This window comes from Clytia hemisphaerica, unplaced genomic scaffold (genome assembly GCF_902728285.1).
Source record: "Clytia hemisphaerica strain Z4C2 unplaced genomic scaffold, Clytia hemisphaerica genome assembly, whole genome shotgun sequence".
NCBI classification, from domain to species: Eukaryota; Metazoa; Cnidaria; class Hydrozoa; order Leptothecata; family Clytiidae; genus Clytia; species Clytia hemisphaerica.
The window spans coordinates 2,205,425-2,222,795 of NW_027104338.1; the positions used below are offsets into that span (position 1 = coordinate 2,205,425).

Sequence of the window (17,371 nt, forward strand, 5' to 3'; positions counted from 1 at the left end):
TTAGCTTCACTTTTTTTTGCTGGAGAAAGCTTAAAGCTGCAAATCTTGTGTTGATCACTTGGCCATCGCTCCTTTAATATTGCAAAGCTAATCTACAATCTTTCAGTATAGTCCCAGTTGAGAATTATCAAACAGTCAAAATTTTGTCTGAAAATCATTTTCTTGGAAAATTAATCAGGTTTTCAAATTTAAGCGCTGAAGTTGAAAAAAATTTAGACAAAATATTTTTTTTTAAATGACAGAACTAAGATTTTAAAATTTAATTCAAATTTATTATTCAGAGGTATGAATGGTATTTTACAAAAGTCATACGAAAGAAATGATCCCCATCCAAGATTAGTTTTGATTCAAAAATCACTTGAAATATGATTTTAACCCAAACTTCATCAAAGATTCATGAATATTTTGAAATATAAACTTTCACTTTGAATTCTTAAATATTATAATTCTTGAAAAGAAAACAGAGAATCCCGAAAATCAACAATATTCAAACCCCGTCAAAAACTTCGTTAAATATTTCCAAAAAATGTGAAAAATAAACAAATTACATTCTAACAACGTTCGAAAGATGACTCTAAAAAATCCTTAACCTGCAAGGAGGTTCAAACGAGATCTCAAGAATGTTCAGTCTTGAAATTTTACCTGGAATTCTTTTTCGAAAAGGGGGTATATTCTTTGGATTGTTTTCAAATTCAAACATATTTTTTGTCTTGTGGATAACAAAGTGGGAAGATATGAAAGATTTAAGTAATATTGCAAAGCTGGGATATATGGTTTCGGTAGTTTCGAACAGTAGAACAGTTTGGCCTTATTGGTGCTTTCTGTATTGAAGTTTTGCTGAATGTGGAATAATTGTTAGGTTAAGCTGGAACGATTATTGCTTTTAAGCAAAGTCTTTCCTTTTAGAGACCCCTCCAGCGGTTTGCATGATGGCGTGATTGCAAATTTTTTAGGCGTGATTGCGTGATCAATTAATAATATTGGGCTATTCCAGAATTTGTAGCTCTTATGTTGAGGAGATCTTTGTTGGGAATGGTGATCCCCCCTGTATGCCCCCTGTATTTTTTCAATTTTTCAGAACCCCCTTGGATTTTTTGGACCACCCTGGATTTCCGACCTCGTTTTACTGACCACACTGGATCTCAAACACCATTTTACCAACTACCATGGATATTCCACCTCATTTTACTGGATTTTTAAACTCGGAAACTAGACCCCGCCCCTGGATTTTTTATTTTCCAAACCACCCTGGAAGTCACACTTCCTCAACATAGGAGGTACAGACTGGAAAACCCCATTTCGGCGCGATATGTAGGCGAAAAATTGAGGCGTGACTGAGGCGTGATTGAGGCGTGATTGAGGCTATTTTCCACTGAACGGACTTTTTTCACGGACGGCAAATTTCAATTCGTGATGAGGACAGAACTTGAACGTGATGACGTAATGGTAATGAGGGGTGTCACAAAAGGCCCTCCTTTTAAGAAACGCCCTTTGACGGCAGTTGTTGATACCTATAAGATAATTAATCTTTTTTTGTCTCAAAATTTTCACATTCTGAGTATTACATATATCCTTTATATGAAGAATATAGTACAATAAAAATGAAATTGAAAGTTACCCTGAACATTATCATGTTGCTACTGACAACAGCAAACATTGCATATGGTTTGAAGAAGAAAACTGAGCAGGAATTAGCAAAGGAAGGTATTAAACTCTCGCTTATTCGAACTCTTATTATTAGAATTTTTCTATAATTCGAATATATTTCCAGTCTCCAAGTCCTATATTACTGGGCTATCCTCGAGAAATATCGACTCTTTCTCTCTTTCTAGTGGAGATGGAAAATATAAACCTTCATAGGCCAAAATAACTTTCTTGTGAGGGGAATGAGTAAACTTAAAAATGTGTTCAGTTTTCAGCCAATCAGAGCTTTTTTCGTGACTTTTTTACATGTTTTTTTTAATCATATCTTTCCAATTTCAGATGAAGAATTTCGTGAAATTATTGGAAACCATCCGAAACGAGGTTCGTGAAACAATGATATCTGTGTTTTCACACCTCTGTGTCAGAGACCTGGTGTGACCCCTGCCTCCACTGGAAAACTTGGCCAAAATTCTACTGTTGGTTGGAAAAATACAGACTTTTATTACATTCTCATTTGAAGTTCAATGTAAAAGGTTTCACTCAAAACCCATCCCGCTGGGGTTTTTTAATAGCATTCCTACCCGTATTAAGATTTCGATAGAAATGTTTATCCCCGCTTTAGGAAAAAGTTCCAACGGGGATTGAGACAGGGGTATTGAATCATACTGCTTAATAACGGCTTAAAAACGATGAATTATTGACTCGGTCACACTAGTTTTTGTCATTTCACATTTTAGTTATTTTAGAAATTAAAATTCAGAAATTTTCTTTTCCAGATGAAATACTGCGGGAAGTGGAGATGATAGGTATGTCGTTAGCTTTTGAAAAAACGAACCCACAAAGCAACACTTAGCGAAAAAACATGTCCTAGCCTAGCTTACACTGACCATTTTACTCTTGGACCCAAAAAAGGGGAAAATTCCAACACTTAATTAAGGAAACTTTTCATTTTTTGTTGTTTTTGTAACCCTTTAAAAGTTCAAAAACCCGTACCGTACGCAAATACCCAGCACCCATTGTTGATAGAGCTGATTACAGTACCAACAAAATCCCTCTATAAAGACCAGAAAATCTGGTCATAAATAGCTTTTAAAGAGAAATATTATAAAAAGACACTTGTCTTTCGTTAGCCGGAAGATTCAAACAACAAGATTTAAATAAATTTCGACAATAAGCATGAAAAAAAATTTGTTTTCCCTTGTAGATCGTTCAGTCGGTGAAGATTTATTTGTAGAACATGCTGGTAGCGTCATATTCCAAGATCGTAAGTGCACGCTTGATTTTTTCTAAGCTTCCTTGGATGTTGAGTCCAAAAACTTTCTTAATTTCGTCATTTGGTAAGTATTTTTTGTACAGTTTCTTAAGAAAATGGGGGGCTTTCATAAAGCCTTAAACTGTTCTTAAATTATTCTTAATATTTTTGCCGATTGATTGGCTTATAGAAATCGTAGTAAACTCTTTTAATACCCAGATAAAAAAAATGCATTATAGGGGCGTCATAAGAAGAAGTCAAATTTAGAAATTCTAATCTAAAGGTCAAATTTCAACGCAAATCTTTGTTCTGCACAGCACCCACAATAAACACAAAACGCAACTCTTTCCCGGTCTCATTCTCTTATAAGTTTTCCAAGACGAAATTACGCTTTTTAGAGTATAGTAAATTCTCTTTAACTCGAAACTCTATAACTCGAATATCTTATTTACTCGAACAAGTTTTATGGTTCCTTCAGTTAACGATGCTTAATAAACCTTACTCCATAACTCGGAATTTCCTTAGCCCGAACAAATTTGTGTTTCCCCGTGCGTGTTAGAGTTATCGAGACGTGTATTTACATTTGACGCTCTCTAATTCGATCTTCAAGGGGAATTGAATTTTCATCGAATAAGGGAGCTTATCGAATATGGGAGTGTCGTTTATGAGAGTTTCTTGTTGACGGGGACTTTAAGTTTTCGTGTTTCATGTATATAAGTTTTACAAAGTTTTCAGCTCTTCTTCTTCCCCACGGTTTCTCTCTAGCAGTTCCATTTTCAGAGACAGTTGGAGCACCCAAATTGGCGAACGGGGCTAGTGCAGTTTTCATCCGAGGGGATCAAAACGGAGAAAATAGAGGTTACGAAAAGTATTTTATGGTTAGGATTAGGGTTAGGATTAGGGTTAGGATTAGGATTAGGGTTAGTAGTTTAGAGGTTAGAGTTAGGTAGGTTAGAGTTTTATTCTTTTTTTACTAAAATTTTAGCATGTCATGATCATCGACCAGACTGTTCAGACATCAAGACGCATTGCTATGAAGAACCATACCTTGATGATATGAAAGAAAATTGTCGCGCAACATGTGGCTTCTGTAGTGAGAGCTGTTTTTTAAATTTCGTGTTTGACTTTTGATTATTTCTCAACCAGATTCTTTGTGAATCGACCTAAGTATATGTGGTTCTCATATAAAAGATACAGTTGATGCTCTCTAGGGAGCGAATGGTAGAGCTTTGTTTATGAGAGTTTCTTGTTGACGGTTGCCTTCAATATCATCGAATAATGGAGCGTACCAAATAGTAAATCATTTACTTGTTGTGTAAAATCAAATACGTACCTCGAAGCATATATCAAGCCTGATCAAGCACTCAATTCGGGTCTTTGGGACTTAGAGACCTCTGTCAGATATCTGTCAGCAGATATTTCGTCAAGGCCGCTCACCGGATGCTCTGTAACAGTTTAAATTTCAAAACATATGATATGAAACAAATGTCGGTAAATCATTGCTACCTCGCTAAAAAACTTTTATGGTTTTCCAAAATAACCTCTGATTTTTTTGACAAAAACACTAATCTTTAGGTAAAAAAAGACCTAAATTATTACCCACCCTGCCATTCGCAAAAATAAATTCTTGCCAAAATTAAGAAAGATTGATGGCGCCGATATAACTTTCCCGCAAAATTCAAAATCGTTTAGGATTTTTTGCAGCTTGTCAGAATTAGTTCCCACCAGTTCCCTTAATCCCAAGCTTTTTCAATCGGATGGAGTAAAACATGTAAAAAGAAATATAAAACGTAAAAACAACGTCTATTTATCGTCCATCATCACACCAAATTCCATAAGGCTCTATAAAGAGCAGTTATAGAAACAACACTCGCCCATGCCAATGTTTACTCTTTATTGCTATTTTGACGCTCTCTAATTCGACATTCTACTACTCGAACGCTCCCTTATTCGATAAATTTTAAAGTCCCAGTCATCAACAATTTCTCATAAACAACGCTCTATTATTCGATAAGCTCCCTTATTCGATGGAAATTCAATTCCCATTGAAGATCGAATTAGAGAGCGTCAACTGTATTTTGAAATCTGAACGATACGATTGGTTGATTTCGATCACGTGTGCAGGTTTCAAGATAATACTCCAACAACTATTACACCTTTTTTTATAAGGCCCAGTAAATTTTTGATGAGGCTCGGCTGTTCTATATTTTTGGAACCTTGAGCCTTAAAATGTTCTCATCCTGTTCTTAGTTAAAGGGTAAAATTGAGGTATTTTAGACTTTATACCCAAATTTTATTACATTGACCCCTAAATTGCTTGAGACTGAGTGATTCTAGGCTTTTTAGAATTGCTCTTAAATTGTTAGTCTTATTTTTTGGCGATCTTGAGCCTCTATGTTCTTATGAAATAAAATAAGAGTGTGTTCCATCTCGTTGCTCGGAAAATATTTAAAAACGAGGTTTTCGTAGTGCAAATATCCTGTTTAAAGTATCCAAACAAATAAACATAAAACAATCAAGGATGCAGCTCTGGCGACCACTAAGGGTAGTGGTGGTTTCCTAGGATACATAGGCGAATGAAGGGTACGGGTAGGTACCAGGCTTATAGCAGGTGTCAAAATGTGATACTTATATAAGTATGAAGTGTATAGAAAATAGGATAAGAAAGGGTGCCTTTATGGAATCGGGAAGTCCCTGTAGTAAGGGTTGATAAAATGAGAAAATTATTCGATTAGTGGTTGATAAAATAGGAAAATTTCAACTTTTTGCTGCTTGAAAGATCAAAATTTGTCAAATTTGTCCAAATAAGGGTCGAAAAATTCATCAAATTTTCCTTTTTGTTCCTCCTTTTGAATCCTGCTAAGGTTCCAAGACCCGAAATTCAGAATATTCCCGCACCTCGCGGATGAAAGCTGAGTTTTTTTTTTCTTCGTGATTTTTGATCATAATATTATTATTTTTACCGCAGAGCCATGCAAAGAAAACAACTGGAGAGAAAGCAAATGCATTAAAATTTTCGAGCATCATTATTGCACAGTGGAAAAATACAAACCAAAATTAAAAGAAAATTGCTTCAAAACGTGTTATTGCGGTAAGTAAGCTTCAGCAAAACTTTTTGCACCAAGAACCCGTAAAAATTATCTTGAACTTTTAAAAGACATAAATTAATCATGCCAGAGGGCGGGACCATAAGGGTGCCGGGCATTTGCTAAAAAATAGCTTCGTTTGAGAGCAAGCAAAAGTTGGCGAGAGTGTGTTGATTAACCCATCCCGCAAAGAAACTTTCTTCCTACGCTTTCCTGACTCCAACGCTCACATTACTCGTGTGGTGTCGCTCCAGCCTGGGGTGCCAATATAAAGACATATCACCACTAGTAATCAACCACTTTTCATTACCCAATAACCTGCATATTCGGGCAAGAATTATCTCAATTTCTTCGTAAACACTCCAGAAAGCTCGAGTAAAAAATTCGATGCGACAAGAGGTCAACTGTAAAGAGAACGTTAACTTCGAAACAACTCCCACCCTACCTACAGAGCTAACATCACTCTCGCCCCGTGTACACCAGGATTTATTTACGTTACTGATGGACGCCAGAGAATTGTCTGACGCCGTCAGTAAGCATTAAAAAGCTGATAAGTAATAGTTATCGGACATTTGCGAGTACAATATGAGAAATATTTTACGAGTTCCGAGATTTTTCCGTACAATATTTTTCGAGCCTTTAGGGGAGGAAAATATACGGAACATCCGGAACGAGTGAAATATTTCCATATTGTACAAGCAAATGTCTGATACCTTATCGGGGAAAACTTCGTCGGGGAAAAGTGACGAATATTTTTCCCCGACGAAAATTTTCCCCGGCCTTAATGCGCTTACCAAAACCAGCAAGTGACGAATATTTTCCCCGATAAGGTAACTGGTTTATCGGTGACCCAAAAAATGCACCTTTTTATGTTGGAAAAAAGCGCAGGGCACTTTTGTAACAAAGTGACGTTAGATTGCTTCTACCGCTACAATGCAACAACATCTTTTCGTCAATTTATATTTTGTACATGTAAAATACAAGATATATTGTACTCTTTTTACCCAATCAGATTGCAGATATTTTTTTGGATCGCCGATAATACGCAATACGTAAACATAACACACGTGTCAAGTTTTTGCCTAGTCAAGTTGCTGTTTTCGGATGTTGCAAATATTTTTTCAAGAGGACACTTTTTCCTGGGCGAAGATGTTTTTGGATTATGAGTGATTCATACCAGGCCCTAAATCTACAGAAAGTCCAAAATTCAATACCGTAGAAAGTACAACGACGTCGTTTAAACGTTCATCTAATGTACGTTGCGAGCATAAGATAAACGTTGAAACAACGTTGTGTGCGAGCTGGGAAAAGATACAAGTGAAACATATTTTGGTTTTGGGTAGGAATCGGGATCCTAGATCTACTAGAAAAATATTTGACTTACGGTATATCCATTGGTAGTTTACTAGATTTCTTCTTCACTTTCGTTTGTTGACAGGTGAATTTGCGGCACCTCTTTGCGAATTCGACGTTGAAGGATGCTGCTGGGATCGAACTTCGTTAGCTAGAGAAGGCTGTAAAGGTAAAGAAAAAAATTAAACTTTGGTTAGGCTATTCTAAGATGCTGTATATAGTGGTCATTGACGCTGTTTGCTGCACAGGCGATGCCCACTCGCAGCGGTTCACTTAGTAAGTGAATGAACCTTCGCCCGGGTCAACCCATGCCATGTGAGGGGAATTGGGTAGTCAGTTCAAGGTGCTGACAGGGTGCTAATTGAAAGCGTCTATAGTTGTAAAAATAGGTCTCAAAGCCTCCTGCGACTCAACCAAATAGAACTAGAAATAGAAATAGAAAGGTTTGCTCGGATTAACAAAAATATTCGAATATTAGAAGTTCGAATTAGTATGGAGAAGCGACTTGAATCCAAATCCTAAAATACAAAAAATATTCTAGGGATGCGGCCAGTAAGAACTACTATATCATTTTCACTGACAAAATTTAGAGAGTTTATTTAGCGCATTGCCTAATTTGCATTAAATTTCAAAAGATTAATATCTTTTTACTGGGTCTGAGAACCCCAGTTATTCCTCGAAAATAACCTCTTTAAGGACGGCTTTCAGTTTGTGGAGACATGTACCCTTTTTTGTTACCAAACAACATTCCACATTAAATCTAACGGAAGGTATCCTATCGAGTTTCTGTAATTCGAATATCATTTTAATTGCCCCCCTCCTTGAAATTCGAACTTGGGAGGATTTACTCCATCACCAACATTAGCGAGTTTATGTATGTGTGTTTTTCAGCGACGGAGACGGTAAGGTTCTAATTTGAGTAGATCCTGACCAGCTGAGGACGACGGTAAATCAGCACTTTTACCGTCCTCGATTTTGCGGGGCGGAATTGCGGGTTTTTCCAAATCGCTTCAGTCACTCTACCGTCCTCAAAAGTGCAAATACATAAACTCGGTATTATCTTCCAGCTTGCGGAGACATGCCACATGTTCGATTTTTATGTAAACAAGCCAAATGGAATCCTAAAGATGAATGCTTTCGACCACACAGTCTACCCTCTCGATGGTTTCAAAAGAATTGTCCAGCATCATGTGGCTTATGCAGTAAGTAACTTAGACAATGTTCAGCAGTTACGGTTACGTTTTGTTCCGAAACAAGTGTGAACGTCAAAATTCGAAACGTCAAAAAAGAAGACGTTACAAAGCAAAACAAACCGAAACGGGTTTGCTCCACTATTTTCATCGGAACGGAACTGCTCTGTTTTCTTGCTCCGAAACGTCCCGAAACCAATATGAACACACTCGGTCCGTAATGAAAATCATACCGGAGCTAAACGGAACAGTAACGTGTGTTCATGGTTTTCACAATTAGTTTATAGCCCATTAATTGCTACTGGTATCATATGAAATCCCTCAATTTTTTCAGTCCTGTACCTATAGGTCTTGAACTAGGAGAGCCGCGACCCTGCCCTACCCACGGCTATAGAAGAAGTCTTAACCTTTCTTAAGCCAGAGGCCTTAAGATTTGCACCATACCTTTAGAATGACAGATTGAATATAGCGCTTACTTTGTTTTCACGTAGCATATTTTTTGATAATTGGGGATGGCTTTATTTTTTCCTATGAAAGAGCTACCAGCTGGCACACAACGTTTTAACGTCCATTTAAAGTTGTATGGATGTTGTGAACATTAGATGTACGTTCAAACAACGTTGTATGTCAGCTGGGTTACCAAGTATACCTTAAGCAGTATGGCGTTCTAAATCTATAGAATGCTATGACCTTAAGGGAAATTAATTTGGCGAATGGCCGAAAAAGTTTTTTTTTCATAGAGAATTTAATTTGGCGGATGAAGGAAATCTTTGTCCAAAAAACGCCATTGAATATGAAAAAACCTGCTTTAAGGCCTGAATAGCACACATAAATACAAATAAATTTAATTTTACAATAATTTAAATTTGGCGGGAATTTAATTGGGCGGATTGTTGGAAAATTTGAATCCGTCAAATTTTCTTCCCGTCAAAGTTTCTCCCCTCAAGGTATCAATGAAATTTCATTTATTTTCACAGATAATTGTCGAGATTTTGTACAATTTGAAGACGATTGTCTACAATGGGTTGAAGAAGGGAAATGCGAAGAACCGGTCAACAAAATCAGATGTCAAAAATCGTGTGGTATTTGTTCTTAATAAAGAACGAGGAAAAACAAAGCATTATGGGGGTGTGCCGTTAGAGGTTGGGACGGGTAACTTTTTAACCTCCTCTATTCCCAGATAAAACCCATTTAGAGTCACTTTCTTCGCAAATTTGGGCTAGATTTATAGGTGTACGTTAATTTAATAGTTAAATAAATTTTATTTGTAATATTTCACTCTATTTGTAGATATCTATAGTTTTGAGAAGATTTCAAGCACAATAAAATTTTAAGAACGTCCTAATAATACAAATGATACGAAATTTTAACTGTCACTATTGTTACCATGTTCGGGAGCACGGGAGTCCTACAACCTGTTAAGTTATTAAGGGCGTGTGGTGGGCGTAATGGCAAAATGGAGGATTTTGTGGCTTGAATTTTCAATGAAATAGCACGAGTCTGAAAATGAACTTTTGGCGTGATCGTGAATTCAAGATTCTAAGTCGTGAGTTTTTACATCTCGTCAAAAGAGATCGTCAAAATTAAAAGATTTCGAAAGTTTTCTCAATCGCTCCCCATCATAGTCTGTACACAGACCCAAAAACTACGGCTAATTTCAAAAGTCATTGCTGTAGAGGGTCTGTTGTCATTATCTTGATTTGAGATTTTTCAAACCGACCACTGCGATGGAGTGCAGGTTAGAGAGGGGAGACGACGAGATAAGTGTTGCTACTTTTTAATCATACTTCATCGCAGAGGTTTCCGCACAGGAATTCTTTTATCAAACTTACGATACACACATAGTGTACTACGAAGCGATAAACGTGAGATACACTCTGGTACAGAACATCCCCATCATGGCAAGGGTAAGGTAACATTCAGGCTTTCAAAATCCTCATTCCTGGGAATGTTGGTATGTTTCGTAGTAAGTAATCTCTTTCTAATACGAACCTCTATAATTCGATATTAATCTCCTCCGCAGAAAATTAGTTTAACCTTTCAAAGCCGCTTACTTTTTTGAAAAAAGCCAAAAAGTTCATCATTTTTTTCTGGAAATTTATTCTTTCAAAGGCAATTTCTCGACCAGGAAAAACGATTCAGGTATCAACTTTGGTATCGTTGGAAAGCTCTTTCTCTCAGCTACAAAAAAATTCTTTTTCTCTGAATCTCAAGTGGTCAGGAGTTATGACCAAAAGACTGTGTATCGGTAAAATGGCCTTTTCAAAACGTATATATACGTATTCTGGCTTCTAAGGGTTAAAGTACTTTCTATAATTCGAATCTTTCTATTCAAATCAATGTCTTAGTCCCTTGAGGATCAAATGAGACAGAGTATTAGGAACCGTATTGCAGCGGTAGAGCATCCAGCTACGGAACGCAAGGTTGTGGGTGGTTGTCAAACCAAAGATTTCCAAAACGGTACTTGATGCCTTATCTGTTTGATTCTCAGCATTTAAGAGAAGGATCAAGGGAAAGTGGAGCAGTCCAGGGAGAAAGAGTGGCGCAGTCTCACTTACTACATATTTTTTCTTTAATAAGCATAACGTTTATAAGCATATGCAGGCTCAGTTTTTGGTACCTAAACAATGGCTCTATTGTTTGAGAACAATAGAATGCTAAGCATAATGCGAGCCTGATGTAGGGGCAGACACTTGCTTATAAAAAAAAACAAGTAACAGAGAGACGATTGTATTTTAGATGATCAAAATCTTCCTAATTAATCATTAGCTATTTTAATTTCACAATACCGCACGGAGTGGGAGGGGGGGTAAGAACTCCGGACAAAGGAGGATTTTAGCCGTACAGGTAAGAAAGTAAAGTGTTATATAAAGGAGAAAGAAAAGAAGAACATTTTTTAAATAAAGAATTTTTCGAGAATTTTTTTTTGCTGTTTTTTGTATTATTTCTTAAAAATTAAATACACAATTACAAATATTAACAGGTTATAAACGTTACCATCTCAAGGGAAGAGGATTTTATAGCACTAAAAGTATGAATTCAGAAATAAGAAAGCTTAGGTAAAATCTCAACTTTAAACAAATCAAAGTCAAACGGAGTTGAGTTAGATTTGTGATTTGTGTCACTGCACTGCGGATAATTGCTGAAAAAAGTATTTTATCCTGTTTTTTAAAAGTCACTTGCTTTTTAGAAAATTAATTGAGGATAAAGTTGTTATTTACAAATAGATTAAGTTAAAATGTAAAGAATAAGTCATTTAGTCAAGTGTCCGAGAAAAAAACATTGTTTGATTTGATTTTCGGACAAGTGACTTTTCACCGTTAATTTTATAAAGCACAAATGCTTTTACTTTGGCGTTTCTATATGGAAACAAATCGAAGGTCTACTGAATTAAAATCATAATTAACTTACAAAAATACACAATTATAGATAACTCTTTGCTTGCGACGTCTTAAGAGTCTACTTATTCAAAGTACCTTTTCCAATATACTGGTATCAAATATATCTTAGAATTGCAAGAAGAATTAGTCTGAAACGAAGAAGTCACAATATCACATATAGACAAGAAAAAAGTAGCATTTTCAAAATCGATTTTTGATTTTTCAGCCTCCAATAAACTGGCTAACGCGCACGCTTGCTAGGCATGTGACTTCACGCCATGATTTCTTCGTAAATTCCTTCAAAGTAAATAACTGACATGATTTACCTGTAGAAATACAGTAATGTAGTTCTGTTTGTTGGGACTAGCTAGCATAGTATAAATTTTGACGACGAAGCATTCTTGAAAGTTAAGTTTTTCTAGATTATCTTTTAAAGTGATGTAAAATTATTATTAAATCTTGTTAAATTAAATAATAATGATAATAATGAGTTGTTAGCTTTTTATAAGAAATAATACCTTCAAACAGAAATGGTTCTACAGCTTCAAAGTCCCGGGGGGGGGGGACACTGGGTTTGCGGACTGACGGTATGTGCGGGCCAAAAATTGGCGTTTAAAATTGCACCCTTACAGTGCAGCAAAAACCAGTGAAAAACATACCCTTAGAGTGCATTTTCCCCCAAATATTTCGATCACTTTCGTGCAAAAAATGGTCAAAATTCTAGCATTTTTGGTCAAAATATCTAGATTTTTCAAGAATTTTCTGAAATTTCTACCCTTAGAGTGCATCTCTAGTTTTTCCAACCCTTACAGTGCATTTTAAACATATTAGAAAAGGTACCCTTAGGACCCGCACATACCCGTCGGTCCTTTTGCCCAGCTGCCCCCCCCCGGTTCAAAGTCTACCAGATCGTCTCTATCCCATCTAGGAATAGACTACCCTCTACCCTCTGTTCTCTGCGAAAAATATAAAAACTTTTTTTAATTTGTTTTATTGATGCTCTAGATCCATTTCTGTACCCAGCTGGCACACAACGTTGTTTCAACGTTCATTTAACGTTATATGGACGTTATGAAAATTACATAAACGTTGAAACAACGTTGTGTGACAGTTGGGTAATTTTATAATAATATACCGTGTAGATGTTGCATAATTTATACATAATTTTACTTTAGTGAGTCTATTAGTTACTGTTTTATGGTAATATTTTTTCAGTTCAATATTAAGTGTTCATCCATGGAAAATGTTTACATCAAAAGATTCCATTATGGTTACCATTTTGAATAAGGTACAATCTTTGCTTCTTTCTGATTGGTTTGTTAAATGACCCAATCGGATAAAGTTTCATTGTTTTGGGCACTATCATAACCAGCTGAGTCCATTGTAAGGTATCTTTGGTGACGACATTTGATTGAAGTTCGGGCCCGTCGTTTACACTGTTTCTCTATTAAATTTCGCTTTTTTCATCATTTTATAAAATTTGTCATTGATAATATTTTCAAAACACAACGATATATAATATATAACAGAAACCCTTTTGAATAAACTTTCCCTCTATTCTTCGAATCGTCCCTAATCTTTTAAGTACTTTTCTTTAAATTTTGATAATTGAAGCCATTACTAATACCGCTTGCAGGCATTGCGTCACAACGGCCGCATGTTTTTCTGCAATGTTCGTCCATAAGATTCGGTAAAGCACGGCACAGACCAGAATCTTTCCATCCTTCACAAAATTGTCCCATAGTGTCATCATCTTTGCACGGTGGACGATATTTGCCTTTTCCTAAAAAATCAAAATCAGTTGATTACACTCTCTCGGGTACTTAATAAGCCCTCCCCCTGTGATGAAAAGAGGCAATCTAGCTTGTACTAAAAGACAGGCATCTATATGCGATAATTTGCCTTACACCAACTTACAGACCTTAAGCGTAGACTTTTCGAAATTCTCAACAAAGTGTAGGGGTCAGAAAAGGTAAGAAAGACCGGTGTAAAAGATTTAGGGAAAATACAAAGCTTGTATTTTTAGTGAAGTTTGCTTGTTGGACTGACATTTTTCTTGCGTGATGGCGTGATCAAGATTTTGGCATAATGCGTGATAAAGTAAAACTTTTGGCGTTTTTTTAATCATTCAAGCTTACCGTTTCCTTTCGGTTGAACTTTACAGACGTCACACGTTTTCTTGCAGTTAGTTCTCATCCAGTTGCCAACCATACCAATCTCATTACAATCTCTAACATGTGGTTCGCACAGGGCTGGCACATTGTCCTTACAAACAGGGCAGTTATCACCCCATGGATCAGTCTTGGGTGTTAAGGCATCATCACAACATCCGAATTTTGTTTTCATACAATCAACAGGGAATCCAAGTTGACCTGTACATGAAAAGAAGAAAAAAATGAATACACCTATAGAGGTTTTTCAGATTTTACCACAAAGTTACGTAAGTTTAAGGGGAATCCGCCATCAATGGAAGCAAACATTCGAATCTGTAGAGACGACTTCTTACGCAAATTGAACGTTTGCTTCTTCAACTCTTAAAAAACTAAAAAAAATGAAGCTGTTACATTGATCAGTGCAATAAATGAAGCGCAACAGTGCAATAAATGAAAATATGACGTTTATGCACTGTACTGTAATGTTACCAATCAGATTGCAGATATTTTACATGTCATGCGATAAGCGTAACTTATTCAACTCTTAAAAAAACTCATATTAAGCTGTAATGTGTTATGAGGCTGGGTTAGAGTTTGCCAGGAAGAATTGAATGTAAAATGTCTGAGAACGTTGCATAGATTTTTTCATGGCCAAAGAATTTACGTCATTTTGTTCTTCCAGGCTTCTTCCAAACTGGTGAACTCTGAGAGCCAACGTAGAAGATAAATTTTGTGTTGATTAAAAGTATTGCTATAATTTTTATTTCAATTTCTATTTGGTTGAGTTGCAGGATGCTTTGAGGCCTATTTTCGCAACTGTAGACGCTTTCAATGAGCGCCCCGTCAGCACCTTGGACTGACTACCCAATTCCCCTTACATGACATGGGTTGACCCGGGCGAAGGTTCATTCACTTTACTTGCCAAGTGAACCACCGCGAGTGGAAGTCGAACCTCAGTCGTCTGTGCAACAACCAAGGTCAATGACCACTATACCACAGCGCCTTCTCTAATGCAAGTATTAATTCCCCAAAGTGTAATGGAGTTGGGTTGGCGAAGTCAAGTGAATAAGAGTGCATAACAAAAGATAAATCTTGTGTTACTTTGAAGTACAGTTGACGCTCTTTAATTCGATTTTTGTCGAATAAGGGAGAGTATCAAATAGCGAAGCGTCGTTTATAAGAGTTTCTTGTTGACGGTGACTTTCAATGTTATCAAATAATGGAGCGCATCGAATAGTAGGGGGGTCATTTATGAGAGTTTCTCGTTGATGTTAACTTTTAATGATATCGAATAGAAGAACGTCGAATTAGAGAGCATCAACTGTACACTATAATGTAAGTATTTTAAGTCCTCAAAGTGCGATGAAAAGGGGTTTAAAGGGATAATCAAATGGTTTGAGATATTTGGCCTGCAGAATGCTTATGTGGGCTTGAGTAAAACCTCCTAGTATTTTGAGTAACTATTTTCCAAAGTCGAGAGAGATATCACAATTTGAAATTTCTGAAAATGGGTCGCTCACATGGTTCTTACGTTGAAATTCTACTGTTTTCTTACTAAAAGTCAAAACTTGCAATTTAAATATCTCGACTTTGGAAAATATTTAGGCAAAAATATTCTGAGGTTTTGCTCAGGACAATTGAAAGATTACACATGCCAAATATCTCAAACCATCTGATTATCCCTTCAATGTTAAGTGTATGTGAAGTGCATAAAAAACACATAAAAATAATTTTACCACAAAATCCACACGATCGTTCGCAAAGGATCTCCATATCATCTTTCTCACAACTCATCCCATCTTTGATCAAAGTTCTACATTTGTGACTATCATAAATATCAATACAATTATCAATGGAGTGTTGTAGATTGGTGTCGGGGTGTTCTGTCGTCGTTGTTGTCGCTGTCGTTGTTGTTGTTGGCTTTTGAGTCTTCCTTTCAGCCTTAGAGATCGATTTCTGAGTCGCTTTTGGAGCCACTGTTAAAGGTTTTGGAGTCGCTTTTGGGCCGAGTGGATGATATGGTTCGTTAGCTTGATCAGGATGTATTTTGATGTTTGTTTTAACTGGTGCTGGTTCTTCTTCAGTTTCTTTCTTTTGTAATTTTTGCCCCTGTGTTTTCAACAATTCTGCTTCACGAGTGATCAGTTCTATGGGAATAAAAAAATAACAGAATTTACATCTTCTAGACGGCCAATACAATATACAAATAAAAAAAGGGGATAGACCCTTAGATAAACCCTTGACCAAACTATATATCTGCCATAACTTATTTTAAAAGTGGTGCCCGCTAAGAACCCATTGCAGTGTTAAGAAATAACGTTGAACGGCGCTATATCAACAGAAGTATTGAAGTAGCTCTAGCGCTCTCGATTCATTACACCACTCTTAAGTAGTGCTACCATGAGGGTAGCACTTTTCAAAAAACTCTGATCTAAAGATTTTGCTTGGTCGGAATTGACCTCCATGGTATATATAAAAGTCGGTGATTTAAGCCAAGAACGGTGGCTTAAACGTATTAGTATCGTTGAATAAAAGTGTTGAGATTCGAGCAATCAATGACGGGTATGCCAGGTATCTCTGAGTTAAAATGGATGCTAGACAGATAAAAAATTCCAAATACCATAAATAATCTCACTTACCTTTATCGACTAGCTTCTTAATTTTATCAAGATCACCATCTGACAATGACCAACACATGGTAACACAAGTCACCAGAAATATCAAAACAAACTGCATATTTGCCATGATTTGTAAACTCAATAAAATGAATGTCTTTTGTTGACTTTTAATATGTTTCCTTTTAAAAGATTTGTTTTGCGTCCACTGAACCAATGATGGGCTTCAAGTTCTCAAACCTTCTTTTCCTTCAAATATTGTCACAGTAAAAATCTACAAATCCTCAAAACTCCTCTATAATTCTGTTTAATGTTGATTAAGCTTCGATCAACCAACAATTTCTCAGCGAAAGTTTATCGAGATTCTAAATCAAGAGCTCCTAATTGAAAAAGTTCTTTATTTGTAATGTTTTCTTGATTAAAATCTTATATCTGTAAGAGAAAGAAATTTCGATGATAAAAATAGTCAAAACGCGTAATTGAGCTTGCATTTGCGTAATCAAAACAACCCCTTTTTCCTAACAGTACTATGGACATTATCAAACTAAGTTTGAGGAACTTATCATGAAACTTTAAGTAAATCATGATAACCATGACGCGCCCAGTTTTTTAGAATTGTTTTCTTGTATTGTTTTCTCGAATGTCTCCTTAGGCTGCTTGCATCCACTAACGGATTCTTGCTCCTTCTGATTAGCATG

At 36.3% G+C, this 17,371-nt stretch overlaps 2 protein-coding genes and 1 long non-coding RNA gene across 3 annotated transcripts; 2 read left to right on the top strand and 1 right to left on the bottom strand.

The window, feature by feature from the left end:
• The first annotated feature begins 1,583 nt into the window (after positions 1-1,583).
• Positions 1,584-2,450, top strand: LOC136817836 (uncharacterized). The gene is made up of 3 exons (XR_010848162.1): positions 1,584-1,704; positions 1,984-2,025; positions 2,421-2,450. It is a non-coding gene; the product is annotated as an uncharacterized lncRNA (long non-coding RNA).
• Positions 2,451-2,820: 370 nt separating this feature from the next.
• Positions 2,821-9,745, top strand: LOC136817880 (uncharacterized protein ZK643.6-like). Its single transcript, XM_067074211.1, has 6 exons — positions 2,821-2,908; positions 3,882-3,989; positions 5,865-5,987; positions 7,421-7,504; positions 8,403-8,537; positions 9,503-9,745. The coding sequence occupies exons 1-6, from the start codon at positions 2,821-2,823 to the stop codon at positions 9,619-9,621; spliced, it is 657 nt and encodes a 218-aa protein (XP_066930312.1). The 3' UTR covers positions 9,622-9,745.
• A 1,681-nt stretch (positions 9,746-11,426) lies between these two features.
• On the bottom strand, positions 11,427-17,126 carry LOC136817804 (uncharacterized). Its single transcript, XM_067074124.1, has 4 exons — positions 16,698-17,126; positions 15,795-16,205; positions 14,044-14,277; positions 11,427-13,688 (listed from the first exon to the last, which is right to left on the bottom strand). Exons 1-4 carry the CDS (start codon positions 16,801-16,803, stop codon positions 13,486-13,488), a joined length of 954 nt encoding a protein of 317 aa, XP_066930225.1. The 5' UTR covers positions 16,804-17,126; the 3' UTR covers positions 11,427-13,485.
• Between the last annotated feature and the right edge of the window lie 245 nt (positions 17,127-17,371).